Genomic DNA, 17,861 nt, shown 5'->3' with positions numbered 1-17,861 from the left:
AGTAAAAAAAAAAAAAGAAATTAAGCTTTACAGTGTAAGAGAAAAGGGTATACAACTATAAAATTAAGCAAGTTAAGGAAAAAAATCTGTATTAGTAAATTAGAATTGGAAACGTTGCCATGAGGTCATAATTTTTGTTTGTTTTGTTTTATTTTGAGACAGAGTCTCACTCTGTCACCCAGACTGGAGTGCAGCGGCTAGATCTCGGCTCACTGCAACCTCTGCCTCTCAGGTTCAAGCAATTCTCCTGCCTCAGCCTCCCGGGTAGCTGGGATTACAGGTGTGCGTCATCACGCCCGGCTAATTTTTGTATTTTTAGCAGAGACAGGGTTTCGCCATGTTGGCCAGGCTGGTCTCAAACTCCTGGCTTCAAGTCATCCACCTGCCTCGGCTTCCCACAGGGCTGGGATTACAGACCTGAGCCACTGCGCTGGGCCAGGAGGTCATCATTAAATATATATCCCTCTGTCTTGGAACATGGGGGTGAGGGGGTTGCTGAACTCTTGAGAAAAAGAAGACACATTGGCAGCTCAGGACATGATTCAATTTTTTAATGACAAAAACTAATCATGACACACACCTGGATAGAACAAAAAAAGAGGAAAATAAATGCTTTGGGGGTGGGGTCAAGATGGCTGAATAGAAGCAGCGGCAATCGGAGGCTCCCATCGAAAAGATTCGAAACAGCATGTGAATTCTGCCCCGGCAACTGAGGTATCCAGGTTCTGTCATTAGGACTGACTAGGCAGCTGGCCGTGACCCACGGCGAGAAAGGAAGGACAGTATGGTGCAGCGATCCACCTGAGGGCCACGTGGGTCGGGCGAGCCCCCACCCCCAGCCAAGGGAAGCAGTGGGTGAGGATGCTAGCGAGCCTGAGAAACCATGTTTTTTCCAGAAAACTGCAACCCACAAATCGGAAAATCCCACTCGGGAGCATGCGCCACCAGGGCCTTGAGTCTCAATGGAGGCATGCAGATTCCCAACAGCCACTGGGCTAAAATCGACCTAAGTAAGCCTGCTGAGTTCACAGTGGGAGGGCAGCCATCACCACTGCTGCAGCTGCCTGCAGTCTAAGCCATCTGAGCTCCTTGGGCCAGGGGCAGCAGCCAACACTGGAGCTGCAGAGCCTCCCTCCAGGAACTCCAACTCCATACCGGGACTCAGGGACAGAACTCTGATCCCCCTAGGTCTGAGCCCCTAGCGGGAGGGGTGGCTGTAGTCTTCACAGACAAGCAGACTTAATCTTTCCTCCTGCTAGCTCTGAGGAATGCGGGCAGCCCAGACAAGTGGGTTTCCCAGCCTCCACCCCCACCCCGCACAGTACACCCCCTCCACCAAAGGATAGCGAAAGTGCCTCGTTAAACAGATCTTGCTTGCCATAAGTGAAGGAAAAATAAAATCCTTTTCATATCCGGGCATGGTGCAGCTACTCGGGAGGCTGAGGCAACGGAATCGCTTGAACCCAGGAGGCGGAGGTGGTGAGCTGAGATTGCACCATTGCACTCCAGCCTGGGCAACAAGAGCAAAATTCTATCTTAAAAAAAAAAAATCCTCTTCAGACAAGCAAACAAGCAAATACTAAGGGAATTTGTCACCACCATTCCTGCCTTGCAAGAGCTCCTGAAGGAAGCACTAAATATGGAAAGGAAAAACTGGTACTAGCCACTGCAAAACACACGAAAATATAAAGACCAATGACACTATGAAGAAACAGCATCAACTAGTGTGCAAAAGAACCAGCTAGCATCATGATGACGGGATCAAATTCACACAATATTAACCTTAAATGTAAATGGGCTAAATGCCACAGTTAAAAGACACAGACTGGCAAGTTGGATAGCCTTGAGACTTATTAGTGTGCCGTATTCAAGAGACCCATCTCACATGCAAAAACACACATAGGTTCAAAATAAAGGGATGGAGGAAAATTTACCAAGCAAATGTAAAGCTGAAAAAAGCAGGGGTTGCAATCCTAGTCTCTGACAAAACAGACTTTAAACCAACAATGATCAAAAAGACAAAGAAGGGCTACATAATGGTAATGGGATCAATTCAACAAGAACTAACTATCCTAAATATATGTGCACCCAATACAGGAGCACCCAGATTCATAAAACAAGTTCTTAGAGATCTACAAAGAGACTTCAACTCCCACACAATAATAGTGGGAGACTTTAACACCCCACTGTCAATATTAGACAGATCAAGAGACAGAAAATTAACAAGGATATTCAGGACTTGAACTGAGTTCTGGATCAAGTGGACGTAATAGATATCTACAGAACCCTCCACCCCAAAACAACAGAATATACATTCTTCTCAGTGCCACATGGCACTTACTCTAAAATTGACCACATAATTAGAAGTACAACACTTCTCAGGAAATGTAAAAGAACTGGAATCATCACAGACAGTCTCTCAGACCACAGTGCAATCAAATCAGAACTCAGGATTTAAAAACTCATTCAAAACCACACAACTACATGGAAATTGAAGAACCTGCTCCTGAATAACTCCTGGGTAAATAATGAAATTAAGGCAGAAATCAAGAAGTTCTTTGAAACCAATAAGAACAAAGAGACAATGTATCAGAATCTCTGGGATGTAGCTAAAGCAGTGTTAAGCGGGAAATTTATAGCACTGAATGCCTACATCAGAAAGCTAAAAAGATCTCAAATCAACACCCTCGTATCACAATTAAAAGAACTTGAGGGGCAAGAGGAAAAAAAAAAAAAAATCCCAAAGCTAGGAGAAGACAAGAAATAACTAAGATCAGAAAAGAACTGAAGGAGCTGGAGACAAAAAAAAAAAATCTTCCAAAAAAATCAATGAATCCAGCAGCTGGATTTTTGAAAAAATTAATAAAATAGACCACTGGCTAGACTAATAAAGAAGAAAAGAGAGAAGAATCAAATAGACCCAATAAGAAATGATAAAGGGGATGTCACCACTGACCCCACAGAAATACAAACTACCATCAGAAAACGCTGTAAACACCTCTACACAAACAAACTAGAAAATCTAGAACAAATGGATACATTCCTGGACATCTCCACCCTCCCAAAACTAAACCAGGAAGAAGTTAAATTCCTGAATGGACCAATAATAAGTTCTGAAATTGAGGCAGTAATGAATAGCCTACCAACCAGAAAAGCCTAGGACCAGATGATTCACAGCCATATTCTACCAGAGGTACAAACAGGAGCTGGTACCATTCCTTCAGAAACTATTCCAAACAGTTGAAAAGGAGGGACTCCTCTCTAACTCATTTTATGAGGCCAGCATCATCATGATACCAAAATCTGGCAGAACACAACAAAAAAAGAAAACTTCAGGCCAGTATCCCTGATGAACATCAATGCAAAAATCCTCAATAAAATACTGGCAAACCGAATCCAGTAGCACATCAGAAAGCTTATCCACCATGATCATCAAGTCAGCTTCATCCCTGGGATACAAAGCTGGTTCAACATATGCAAATCAATAAGCATAATACATCACATAAACATAACCAACGACAAAAACCACATGATTATCTCAATAGATGCAGAAAAGGCCTTTGATAAAATTCAACATCCCTGGCCAGGCTCAGTGGTTCATGCCTGTAACCCCAGCACTTTGGGAGTCTGAGGCGGATGGATCACGAGGTCAGGAGTTCAAGACTAGCCTGGGCAATATGGTGAAACCCCTTGTTTAGTTTAGTTTAGAAACTACCAAAAATACAAAAATTAGCTGGGCACTGTGGCAGGTGCCTGCAATCCCAGCTACTCAGGAGGCTGGGGTCGCTTGCATTTGGGAGGCAGAGGTTGCAGTGAGCGGAGATCGTGCCAATGCACTCTAGCCTGAGCAACAGAGCAAGACTCCGTCTCAAAAAAAAAAAAAAATTCAACATCACTTCATGTTAAAAATTCTCAATATACTAAGTATTGATGGAACATATTTCAAAATAATAAGAGCTATTTATGACAAAGCTAAATATCACACTGAATGGGCAAAAGCTGGACGCATTCCCTTTGAAAACCAGCACAAGACAAGGATGCCCTCTCTCACCACTCCTATTCAACATAGTATTGGAATATCTGGCCAGGACAATCAAGCAAGAGAAAGAAATAAAGCGTATTCAAATAAAAAGACAGGAAGTCAAATTGACCCTGTTTGCAGATGACATGATTGTATATTTAGAAAACCCCATCGTCTCAGCCCAAAAACTCCTTAAGCTAGTAAGCAACTTCAGCAAAGCTTCAGGATACAAAACCAATGTGCAGAATTCACAACCATTCCTATACACCAACAATAGACAAGCAAGCAGAGAGCCAAATCATAAATGAACTCCCATTCACAATTGCTACAAAGATAATAAAATACCTAGGAATACAGCTAACAAGGAATGTGAAGGACCTCTTCAAGGAGAACTACAAACCACTGCTCAAGGAAATAAGAGAAGACACAAACAAATGGAAAAAGATTCTATACTCATAGATAGGAGGAATCAATATTATGAAAATGGCCATAATGCCCAAAGTAATTTATAGATTCAATGCTATTCCCATCAAACTACCATTGACATTCTTCACAGAATTAGAAAAAAACCACTTTAAAATTCATATGGAAACAAAAAGAGCCCACATAGCCAAGACAATCCTAAGCAAAAAGAACAAAGCTGGCATCACACTACCTGACTTCAAACTATACTACAAGGCTAGAGTAACCAAAACAGCATGGTACTGGTACAAAAACAGACATATAGACCAATGAAACAAAACAGAGGCCTCAGAAATATGATCACACATCTAGAACCATCTGATCTTCGACAAACCTGACAAGAACAAGCAATGGGGAAAGGAGTCCCTATTTAATAAATGGTGCTGGGAAAACTGGCTAGCCATATGCAGCAAACTGAAACTGGACCCCTTCCTTACACCTTATACAAAAATTAACTCAAGGTGGATTAAAGACTTAAATGCAAAACCCAAAACCATAACAACCCTAGAAGAAAATCTAGGCAATACTGTCCAAGACATAGGCATGGACTTAGATTTTATGATGAAATTGCCAAAAGCAGGCCGGGTGCAGTGGCTCACACTTGTAATCCCAGCACTTTGGGAGGCTGAGGTGGGTGGATCACGAGGTCAGGATATTGAGACCATCCTGGCTAATACAGTGAAACCCTGTCTCTACTAAAAAGCCAAGAAATTAGCCGGGCATGGTGGTGGGCGCCTGTAGTCCCAGCTATTTGGGAGGCTGAGGCAGGAGAATGGCATAAACCTGGGAGGCAGAGCTTGCAGTGAGCTGAGATGGTACCACTGCACTCAAGCCTGGGGACAGAGCAAGACTCCGTGAAAGAAAGGAAAGAAGGAAGGAAGGAAGGAAGGAAGGAAGGAAGGAAGGAAGGAAGGAAGGAAGGAAGGAAGGAATTGCCAAAAGCAATTGAAAGAAAAGCTAAAATTGATGAATGGGATCTAATTAAACTGAAGAGCTTCTGCACAGCAAAAGAAACTATCATCAGAGTGAACAGGCAACCTACAGAATGGGAGAAAATTTTTGCAATCTACCCATCTGACAAAAGCCTAATATCCAGAATCTATGAAGAATTTGAACAAATTTACAGGAAAAAACAACAACAACAACATCAAAAAGTAGGCAAAGGATATGAACAGACACTTCTCAAAAGAAGACATTTATGCAGCCAAGAAACATATGAAAAAAGCTCAACATCACTAATCATTAGAGAAATGCGAGTCAAAACCACAATGAGATACCATTTCACACCAGTCAGAATGGCGATTATTAAACAGCCAAGAAACAACATATGCTCGTGAGGCTGCAGAAATAGGTGCACTTTTACATTGTTGGTGGGAATGTAAATTAGTTCAACCATTGTGGAAGACAGTGTGGCAATTTCGCAAGGATCTAGAACCAGAAATAGCATTTGACCCAGCAATCCCATTACTGGATATATACCCAAAGGAATATAAATCATTCTATTATAAAGATACATGCACACATATGTTTACTGGAGCGCTATTCACAATAGCAGAGACGTGGAACCAACCCAAATGCCCATCAAGGATAGACTGGATAAGGAAAATGTGGTACGTATACACTATGGAATACTATGCAGCCACTAAAAGGAATGAGATAATGTCCTTTGCAGAGACGTGGATGAAGCTGGAAGCCATCATCCTCAACAAACTAACACAGGAACAGAAAACCAAACACTGCAAGTTCTCACTCATAAGTGGTAGTTAAACAATGAGAACACACGGACACAGGGTGGGGAACAACACACACCAGGGCCTGTCAGCGGTAGGAGGGGAGGGAGCACATCAGGACACATCCTAATGCATACAGAGCTTAAAACCCAGGTGATGGGTGCATGATGAGCGTGCAGCAAACCTACCATGGCAGGCTACTGTGATACCTGATGCTCCTAACAAACCTCTTGGCACGCTCCTTTGCGGACAGGTGATCCCAGAACCCTTTCTAGAAGCTAAAAAGTAACATAAAATTAAATTGCAAAGAAAAGAAGGTATGGGCGTGTGTGGCTCATGCCCGTAATCCCAGTCACTGATTGGTATTGTGCCGAGGCAGACCATGATCACCTAAAGACGGTCAGGAGTTTGAGACCAAGCCAGATCAACATGGTGAAGAATGACCCATAGCTCTACTAAAGAATAACTAAAAAAAAAAATGTAGCTGGGCATGCGTGGTGGTACACCTGTAATCCCAGCTACATCGGGAGGCTAAAGCTGCAAGATGAATAGCTTGCAACCCAGGAGATAAAAGCTCTTAGCCAAAGAATATAGAGCCTGAAGCAGAGGGTAGACTTCATGGAAAACTTGCAAAGAACTCAAAAGCAGAAACATAAAAGAACACTCAGCAGACCAGGAGGGTACAAGATAATAAAGACACTGATGTCAATACCTTTAAAAATTGTAGTTAGGAAAACAAACGAAACAAATTTAATTTAACTTAATTGAATGTAATGTAAAATGACAAAGATACTCTTGAAGATAAATTTAGAAGCAACAATTTGGAAAAATAATAGGAGCAGATTGAACACATTGTTAAGGAATTTGGAGGAAAACTGGCCAGAAAACTTAAGAGTTAGAAGGAAAAGAACCAGATGGGGCGAAACAGTGGGACTTTTCTGTTCTGTTAATCTTGTAGTGGGCGAACCAGGCTACTGCTCTGTGAAGACCAGAAGTGAAAACTGAAGGATTTCAGTCTGGAGTGAATGATGGGCAAGAAGATAGTAGGAAAAAAAGTGATAATTTAGTGATACTCTGTTTTTATAAGGCACACACTGATGCCATCTTTGCAAATCTCAACAAGAGTAATTTTGACATAGCCTTCTGGATTTATGAGGGAAAACATTCTTTCAAGTGCTCTTAGTATCCATGATATTTGACCACATGCCAAGATTACCCGTATGCTGTATAATTTAGTGAATGTTCTAAGCAAAAGGCATTCTAGAATTTTCCAAGAGTTGGAGAAACCATCACCTAAAGATGAAGGCCAGAATAGGACACTTGACGTAGCAAAAGACATAGAGGTTATCAAAATTGATCCAGGTTGTTTAGACTCCGAATAATCAAGACAGGTTCATGGCATAGAATGCAGTGGAATAATAGCACTCCAGGTGAAAGTTTTGACTAAACATGCTCAAGTATTCAGCTGAAGGAAACTTGATGAAACCACCAGATTAGTCAGTGAGCTCCAGGAGACTCAGAGCATCTGAGCACCGGCCTGCTCTCAACATTATCTGTCTCCGATCGCCTCTTAGCCATGCATCTTGCTGAACAAGTAACCAACAGTCTGAAAATTGTACAACTCCAAATTATAATCATGTATGGAGTTAAAAAAAGCAATGAGGATTTCCATTCTTTTCTCCAACACTGAATACAACTTTGTAGCTTTAACAGACGATACTGAAACATTTAAAAAGATTAATTTTGCTAACTAGAAATGCAATAATATTTGAAACTAATTGTATTTTATTATATACAATGTATTTTTTTTCCTTTCTTAATTTAGAAAAGCTTTACAGGAAATAGTAAGTATTTTTAAACTGTATTTTTAGTTAGAGTATGGAACAATTGATTTGAGTGTTCCAAATATTGGGCAGGTATTAAGTAATCATGCTGAATGTTGGATTCTGGAGAAACAAAACACACACACATGAAAAAGTCAGGAAGCAATGACATCCTAGTAACAACTAACGCAACTAATGCCCAAATATTGGTTTCTACCTGTTACTCCTCATTAAAAAGAACCTGGTCTTCTTCAAGATTAATGGATTTCAAGTCTGGAGCAGGAAGCATATAAAATTAGTCTTGGATATTTTATGCCAGAGACAAAGGAGGCTTTAAATATCAATGAATTCATTTCAAAAGAATACAGCTTAAGAAGGGCTTATATATCAAATCTGGGAAATTTTGAGCCTATAATTTCACCTATAAGTAACCATAGGTGAAATTAATTGCAGGAAAAAAAAAGAGAGAATAAGGTTGGGTGTGGTTGCTCATACCTGTAAACCCAGCATTTTGGGAGGCCAAGGCGGGAGGATTGCTTGAGCCCAGGAGTTCAAAATCAACCTGGGTGACATAGTAAGACCCTTTCTCTATATAAAAATTTTTTTAAAAAAGAAAAGAAAGAAAAAGAGAGAGGAAGAAGAGAGAAGTTCAATTATAACCACTGGTGGTGATTATTATACCATTTTTTTTCTTTTTCTTTTGTTTTGTATATTTTTTATTTCAACAGCTTTTGGGGTAGAAGTGGTTTTTTGTTATATGGATGAATTGTATAGAGGTGTACTCTGAGATTTTAGTGTACCTGTCACCCAAGTAGTGTACATTGTACACATGCATACTTTTTTATCCCTCACTCCCTTCCACCCTCTCCCTTCTGAGTCCCTAAAGTTTATTATATCATTCTGTATGCCTTTGCTTACCATAGCTTAGCTTCCACTTATAAGGGAACACATATGGTATTTGGTTTTCTAATCCTGAGTTACTTCACTTAGAATAATGGCATCCAGCTCTATCCAAGTTGCTGCAAAAGACATTATTTCATTCTTTTTTATGGCTGGGTAGTATTCCATGGTATATATATACCACATTTTCTTTATCCACTCATCAGTTGATGGGCACTTAGGTTGGTTCCATATCTTTGCAATTGTGAATTGTGCTGCGATAAACATACACATGTAAGTGTCTTTTTGATGTAATGACTATTTTTCCTTTGGGTAGATGCCCAGTAGTGGGATTGCCAAATTGCATGGCAGATCTACTTTAGTTCTTTGCCAACTCATTCTTTCTGAAAGTTCGAAGTTAAACCAAAATAATTAGATATCTATCCTGCCTTTTTCCTGAGATGGAGTCTCTGTCAGCCTGTCACCCAGAGTGCAATGGTGCAGTCTTGGTTTACAGCAACTTCACTCCAGGTCTGCCGACTCTCCTGCCCTCAGTTCTCCTGAGTAGCTGGGACTACAGAGCGTTATTGGTTAATTTTGTATTTTTAGTAGAGAAAGGTTTCACTATCTATATTGTCCATGCTGTTCTCAAATTCCTGACCTTGTGATCCCCCCACCTCGGCCTCCCAAAGTACTGGGATTACAGGTGTGAGCCACCACGCCTGACCCCCATCCTGACTTAAGTGCAAGGAAAATGCTTTTTACAGAAGAATACTACCTAAGAAGTATAGAATAATTATAAAAGTAGAAAATCTACGGCGGGGCATGGTGGCTCACGCCTGTAATCCCAGCACTTTGGTAGGCCGAGGTTACCTGAGGTCAGTAGTTCAAGACCAGCCTGGCCAACATGGTGAAACTCCATTTCTACAAAAATACAAAAATTAGCCAGGCATGATGGTGGGTGCCTGTAATCCTAGCTACTTGGGAGGGGGTAGTGGGAGAATCACTTGAACCCAGGAGGTGGAGGCTGTAGTGAGACGAGATCATGCCACTGCACTCCAGCCTAGATGATAGAGCAAGACACCATCTGAAAAAAAAAAAAAAAAAAAAAGGTAAAAAATCCTCAATCTGTAACTCACCATAAAATAATTGATACATGCAATAATCATTAATAAATGCCAAAGTCTTTAGGGAAAATGGTTTTGAGTAACAGTATACTTATATAGCACCCTGCAGATTATTTGCTCATTAAAATGAAAAAATGCACCTTTATAATGAAGAGATCACTACCTTAATCAAGTGATTAAATTTAACATCATCTAATAATATGTATTTCTGAGGGGTTGAAATATAAAATATTCAGTGTATTAGTCCGTTTTCATGCTGCTGATAAAGACATACCCAAGACTGGGAAGAAAAAGAGGTTTAATTGGACTTACAGTTCCACATGGCAGGGGAGGCCTCAGAATCATGGCAGAGGTGAAAAGCACTTTTTACATTGCAGCAGCAAAAGAAAATGAGAAAGAAGCAAAAGCAGAAACTCCTGATAAACCCATCAGATCGTGAGACACTTATTCACTATCACGAGACTAGCAAAGCAAAGATCGGCCCCCATGATTCAATTGCCTCCCCCTGGATCCCCCTCACAACACATGGGAATTCTGGGAGATTCAACTCAAGTTGAGATTGGAATAGGGACACAGCCAAACCATATCATTCCACCCCTGGCCCTTCCAAATCTCATGTCCTCACATTTCAAAACCAATCATGCCTTCCCAACAGTCCCCCAAAGTCTTAACTCATTTCAGCATTAACCCAAAAGTCCACAGTCCAAAATCTCATCTGAGACAAGGCAAGTCCCTTCTGCCTATGAGCCTGTAAAATCAAAAGCAAGCCAGTTACTTCCTGGATACAGTGGGGGTATAGGCATTGGGTAAATACAGCTGTTCCAAATGGGAGAACTGGCCAAAATAAAGGGGTTATAGGACCCATGCAAGTCTGAAAACCAGTGGAGCAGTCAAATTTTAAAGCTCCAAAATGATCTCCTTTGACTCCAGGTCTCACATCCAGGTCATGCTAATGCAGGAGGTGGGTTCCCATGATCTTGGGCAGCTCTGCCCCTGTGACTTTGCAGTGTACAGCCTCCCTCCCAGCTGCTTTCACAGGCTGGCATTAAGTGTCTGTGGCTTTTCCAGGCTCACGGTGCAAGCTGTCAGTGGATCTACCACTCTGGGGTCTGGAGGACAGTGGCTAGGCAGTGCCCCAGCAGGGACTCTGTGTGGGGCTTCAACCACACATTTCCCTTCCACACTACCCTAGCAGAGGTTCTCCATGAGGGCCCCACCCCTGCAGCGAACTTTTGCCTGGGCATCCAGGCATTTCCATACATCTTCTGAAATCTAGGCAGAGGTTCCTAAACCTCAATTATTGACATCTGTGCACCCACAGGTTCAACACCACATGGAAGCTGCCAAGGTTTGGGGCTTCCACCCTCTGAAGCCACAGCCCAAGCTGTATGTTGGCTCCTTTCAGCCATGGCTGGAGTGACTGAGACACAGGGCACCAAGTCCCTAGACTGCACACAGCATGAGGACTCTGGGTCCAGCCCACGAAACCATTTTATCCAACTGGGCCTCTGGGTCCACGATGGGAGGGGCTGCTGTGAAGGTCTTCTGACCCTCTGAATGCCTGGAGACATTTTCCCCATGGTTTTGGGGGTTAACATTAGGCTCTTTGCTACTTATGCAAATTTCTGCAGCCAGTTTGAATTTTTCCTCAAAAAAATGGGGTTTTCTTTTCTACTGCATCATCAGGCTGCAAATTTTCTGAACTTTTATACTGTTTCCCTTTTACAGTGGAATGCTTTTAACAGTACCCAAATCACCTCTTGAATGCTTTTCTGCTTAGAAATTTCTTCAGCCAGATCCCCTAAATCATCTCTTTCGAGTTCAAAGTTCCACAAATCTCTGAGGCAAGGATAAAATGCCACCAGTCTCTTTGCTAAAACGTAACAAGAGTCACCTTTGCTCCAGTTCCCAACAAGTTCCTCATCTCCATCTGAGATCACCTCAGCCTGGACCTTATTGTTCATATCACTATCAGTATTTTGGTCAAAGCCATTCGACAATCTGTAGGAGGTTCCAAACTTTCCCACATTTTCCTGTCTTCTTCTAAGCCCTCCAAACTGTTCCAACCACTGCCTGTTACCCAGTTCCAAAGTTGCTTCCACATTTTTGGGTATCTTTCAGCAACACCCCACTCCTGGTACAAATTTACTGTATTAGTCCATGTTTACGCTGCTGATAAAGATATACCCAAGGCTGGGCATGGTGGCTCATGCCTGTAATTCTAGCACTTTGGGAAGCCAAGGCAGGCAGATCACCTGAGGTCAGGACTTCAAGACCAGCCTGGCCAACATGGTGAAATCTTGTCCTTACTAAAAATACAAAAATTAGCTGGGTGTGGTGGCACACATCTGTAATCTGAGCTACTAAGGAGGCTGAGGCAGGAGAATCACTTGAACCTGGGCAGTGAGCCAAGGTCACACCTCTGCACTCTAGTCTGGGTGACAGAGCAAGGCTCCATCTAAAAAAAAAAAAAGGACATACCCAAGATTGGGAAGAAAAAGAGGTTTAATTGGACTTACAGTTCCACATGGCTGAGGAGGCCTCAGAATCATGGCGGGGGTCAAAAAGCACTTCTTACATTGCAAGAGCAAGAGAAAATGAGAAAGAAGCAAAAGTGGAAACCCCTGTTAAACTCATTAGATATCGTGAGACTTATTCACTATCATGAGAACAGCACAAGAAAAGCCCCCATGATTCAGTTACATCACCCTAGGTCCCTTCCACAACATGTGGGAATTCTGGGAGATACAATTCAAGTTAAGATTTGAGTGGGGACATAGCCAAACCATATCACTCAGCAATCACCTATGAACTCTTCTTGCTCAGAATGTTTATCCAAAATTTAATAAAGCCTTTAGAACTAACTTCAAATTTACAGCAAATTCAAGAAATAGAGGATGATGTTAAATGACACAAGAAAAGAATTGGCCAAATCCAGCATGTGGGGCATTTTAGAAGACAACTGGTCTAGACTTTTTGAAAAATTAATATCAAGAAAAATGACAAGGGACTATTTTTGGATTAAAAGAGATTAAATAGATATAAATGCCAAATGCAATGTCTGAAACTTGATTGAGTTCTGGTTCAGAATAAAATCATTTTGGAAATAATTGTGCAATATAAATATAGATTGAACTTTATATTCAAATTTTTGTGTTTGATCATTATATTAAAGTTATGTAAGAAAACATCTTGGCAGGGTATGGTGGCTCATGGCTGTAATCCCAGCACTTTGGGAGGCCAAGGCAGGTGGATCACCTGAGGTCGGGAGTTCAAGACCAGCCTGACCACCATGGAAAAACCCTGTCTCTACTAAAAATACAAAATTAGCTGGGGTGGTGGCGCATGCCTATAATCCCAGCTACTCAGGAGGCTGAGGCAGGAGAATCGCTTGAACCCGGGAGATAGAGGTTGTGGTAAGCCAAGATTGCGCCATTGCACTTCAGCCTGGGCAACAAGGGAGGCTGAAATGGCAGGGCGACTTGAGCCCAGGAGCTTCAGGCTGCAATGAGCTGTGAACCCAGGGCTCATGTTCCTCGCCTCTTCCCCAGACCATTTCATGACTGTTCCTGCAACTGGCTTCATTGGCCCCAGTGAGCATCTCAGATTGGGTTGCTGGTGTTGGTTGGAATTCAGATACTGGGCTGGGGGAGTCCCTTTGGGACCTGGCTGCACCCTCCCTGTGGGAGCTGGCAGTTTGGGGGCCCTGTGGCAGCTTCCTTGTGGGAGCAGAGGGCCAGGTGAAGACTGCCTCTTAAGGAAGGACACTGGTCCAGGCCCTGGGGGTGCTAAGAATGAGGAGTGACTCTGATCTGCAAGAGCTGGAGGGACCTCCAGAGCAGGATTCCCTTGTCTAGACTCCAGGGTCACCGGAAGAGAATGGGATGGGAGTCCTGACTCCACACTTTCCCAGTAGATCAAGTGGGGTTCAGCCTTGATTCTTTGGTTTCAATGGAACAATCTTGCCAACACCGTGCTCCCCATTCTAAGTGAAAGTTTCCTTCTGCTCACACACCTGGGACTCTGCTCACCCCTGGGAAGCCCTTTCCCAAAGCCACCTGTGTTTCTGGCAAATAGCAAGCCACCACCAGATTTCACCCTCACCCTGCTGTACTCCTGCTTTCATGCCTGGAATCTTGAAACTTGACTTCCCTTTGTCATAAAGCCACAATCTGGAGGCTGCAACATCGCGCCCCCCCCCCCCCCCAAAAAAATCTTATTTTGGCCGGACACGGTGGCTCATGCCTGTAATCCCAGCACTTCGGGAGGCCGAGGTGGGCAGATCACAAGGTCAGAAGTTCGAGACCAGCCTGGCCAATATGGTGAAACTCCATCTCTACTAAAAATTTAAAAAATTAGCCAGGCATGGTGGTGCGCGCCTGTAGTCCCAGCTACTTGGGAAGCTGAGGCAGAAGAATCGCTTGAACCCTGGAGGTGGAGTTTGCAGTGAGCCAAGATCATACCACTGCACTCAACCCTGGGCAACAGAGTGAGACTCCATCTAAAAACAAACAAACAAACAAACAAACAAAAACTTATTTTTAGAAGAATCACACTGAAATCTGCAGCAATGAGGTGTCATAATGCCCACATTTCACTTTCAAATAGACAAGAAGGAAAAGCAAATGTCAAATGTTAAGCATTGTGGAACCTAGCTGGTGGGTATATGGATGTTTATTGTAATATTTTTTCAACTTTTTGGGAATGTTTGGCATTTTTTCATAGTAAAACTTTGAGGAGAAATAGAAGAAAATATTTGTAACTCATATCCCTGATAAAGGACTTGTATTCAGTGTATATAAAGAACTCTTAGAACTCAATAATAATAAGACAATCTGATTTCAAAGTGGGCAAAGGATCTGAATAGACAGTCCTCTAAAGAAGGCAGATGAATGGCCAACAAGCATGTGAAATGATGCTCAACATTAGTAGTCATTAGGCAAATGCCAATCAAAACTATTTGAAGTCCATTAGGATGGCTAAAATAAATGAATAAATACATATATATTTATATAAATAATGCCAAGTACTGATGAGGATGTAAAGAAATGAAAATTTTAATGCCTTGCTAATAAAATTGTAATTGTTAATGAAATTGTAATTGCTTATGGAATTTACACACAGACTGGTAGTTCTTCAAAATGTTAAATATAGGCCAGGTGCAGTGGCTCACGCCTATAATCCCAGCACTTTGGGAGGCCAAGGTAGGTGGATCATGAGGTTAGGAGTTCGAGAGCAGCCTGGCCAACATGGTGAAACCCCATTTCTACTAAAAATACACAAATTAACTGGGTGTGGTGGTGCGTGCTTGTAATCCCAGCTACTCGGGAGGCTGAGGCATGAGAATCGCTTGAACCCAGGAGGCGGACGTTGCAGTGAGCCAAGATCACATCACTGCACTCCAGCCTGGCGACAGAGTGAGACTCCTTCTCAAAATAATAATAATAATAAAAAAAGTTAAACACAAAGTTACCACATGACCCAGCAGTTCCACATTAAGAAATATATCCAAGAGAAGTGAAAATATATGTCCACACAAAAAGTTGTACACAAATGTTCATAGCCCTGTTACTCATAAGAACCCAAAAGTGGAAACAATCCAAATGTCCATCAGTGAATGAATGAATAAACACTGTGGCAAATCCATACAATGAAATATCATTCAGCAACACAAAGGAATGTTCTGATACATGCCTTAGATATAGATAAACCTTGAAACCTTGAAAACATTACGCTAAGTGAAAGAAGACACACACAAAAAGACAAATACTGGATGATTCCATCTATATGAAATGTCTAGAATAGGCAAACCCATAGACAGAAAATAGAAGAAGGACTGCCTGGAGCTGTGAGAGGGGATAATGAGGAATGGCTGCTAACATATATGGAGTTTATTTTGGGGGAAGATAAGAATGTTCTGGAATTAAATAAGAGTGATGCGCAACTCTATGAACATAAAAACCATTGAATTATATATTTAAAATGATACATATTACGGTATGTTACATACAAAAATACTTAAAAGATAAAAACAAAAGCTACTCACCCCAGAAATCCAGAAGTTTAGCCTTGAAGCTTTGAGAGTATTAATCAGTAATGAAAACTTTTCTGTTTTCTTTACTGCTGTTTCTTTCCTGACCCTGCTTCAGCACCTTCCACCTGGGGTCTAAACCCCCAGTTACGTAACTGAGTGATGGAAGAGCAGAGATATTACATAAGGAAAGATAAAATTAGCGAACCATGTACCTCTTTCTGACATTAGCCTTCCTGCCTACAACAAACTAGCTAGAGAGAGGAGAACTCTCATTTTTTTTTTTTTTTAACTGTCTCTTTACACTGATTTTTATTAAACAAATAAGGCTGGTAGCGGAACATATTTTTATTTAATGCATAAACATATAAGTCCCTTTATTAGAGAAACTGTATATATTGATGAATATGGTCAATGGTCACATCTATGGGTTAATTCTTTAAAAATCAGAACCAATAATTAGGATAGATTTTATGCTCTCCTCACTACATTGTGAAATGCCTTGTGTAGTCATATTCTATTGTTGGAATGACAGCTTGTACAAATTTCAAGAAAATAAGAAGATACATATGAACTCCAAGTTCTCCCCCTCCTTCTGCAACAGTCTCAATGATTTTCTTCATCACCTCAGCATGCCTGCATGGGTGAACTGAACACATAGGAGGTGGTGGCAGATGAGGGTGATTTTCAATGGTCACTGTTTTCTTCACATGATCTTGACTGATGTCTTCATACATGTGCTCAACTGTTAAAGGCTGCCGTTGCTCATCATAGCCAAACAACCATAATCGTGGAGTCTGGTAATATTTATCATAAGTGATGTAAAGGTCGTAAGTTCTGGTTTGCAAAATAGCATCTTCACCGCCAGCATCAGTTTTGGCTTTACAAGCTTCTACTATTTTGCTTGTATCTAGGGTAGCCTCATCTGTTTCCAACAATCCACTCTCTTCATATTCTTCCATATCTGCAGCTTCTCCTTCATCTTCCTCTTCTTCCTCTTCACATAGTGCTGAGCAATCTTGAAGTCTTATATTGTCCTTGTTTTCCAGTGTGATCTCTTTAACTGCTTCGGTTATTCCTGTAATACCTGTGTTGTGATATGTATCTACCCATCCGCCATCACCATCATCTTCTTCAATGATAGCTTCCAATTCATCTGAATATTCCATCTGTTTGCACCGCTTATAGCACGGCACATTTTTAGTTACCAGAAATTGTTTGCCTGCTGATAGGTATGCCTTCACTTTCAATTCTTCCCCTGTAGCCCATTGCCAAGTTGGACAGTGGTGGACTAAGTGATCTCCAGCTGCCACAAACTCTTCTGGGGTAATTACACCTGTTTCCTTAAACTTTGATTCCTTGAGGACCGGGGTCAGGTACTCAGCCACTTCCAGTGCCTTTCCCTTCACCGTATTAATCACATTCTGCATCCTGGGGCCGGAGTAGCGGCCGGCCCCGCGACGGGATGGAAAGTGCAGCCGGGTCAGGGGCCGGGGAGTCAGAAAATGAGAACTCTCATTTTAAACGAAGTTCGGAATGAGTACTGTTAAGTAGAAATAGACATTTAATTTCTGAACTGGATTACCTGCAAGTGGCCAGAAATATTGTAATGCAACCAAAATTTCATTCAGGGAAAGGGAAAGAAGTAACTCTAATGAATAAATTCAATGGGACAATTGAAAGTAAATTAATAAATTAATTGAAGATAAATTAGGATGACATCCTGTAAGTTGGTTCAGTTCAATATACCAATTACAACTAAAAGATATAACTGACAACTCGGGTGTC

The 17,861-nt window shown here is 41.7% G+C and overlaps 1 protein-coding gene across 2 annotated transcripts; it reads right to left on the bottom strand.

Moving 5' to 3' along the window:
- Positions 1 to 16,368: 16,368 nt before the first annotated feature.
- LOC116273717 (ubiquitin-like-conjugating enzyme ATG3) lies at positions 16,369 to 17,596 on the bottom strand. 2 transcript variants are annotated; one of them, XM_031662993.1, is made up of 2 exons: positions 17,432 to 17,596; positions 16,369 to 17,389 (listed from the first exon to the last, which is right to left on the bottom strand). In XM_031662993.1, the coding sequence occupies exons 1-2, from the start codon at positions 17,501 to 17,503 to the stop codon at positions 16,559 to 16,561; spliced, it is 903 nt and encodes a 300-aa protein (XP_031518853.1). In that variant the 5' UTR covers positions 17,504 to 17,596; the 3' UTR covers positions 16,369 to 16,558. The 2 variants fall into 2 exon arrangements, with proteins under 2 accessions (XP_031518853.1, XP_031518852.1); XM_031662992.1 differs by having other exon boundaries at positions 16,369 to 17,596.
- Between the last annotated feature and the right edge of the window lie 265 nt (positions 17,597 to 17,861).

Source organism: Papio anubis, chromosome 2 (assembly GCF_008728515.1).
Source record: "Papio anubis isolate 15944 chromosome 2, Panubis1.0, whole genome shotgun sequence".
Lineage (NCBI taxonomy): Eukaryota > Metazoa > Chordata > Mammalia > Primates > Cercopithecidae > Papio > Papio anubis.
Note: the sequence above shows the minus strand (reverse complement) of the source record. Positions and strands in the feature narration are given on the sequence as shown.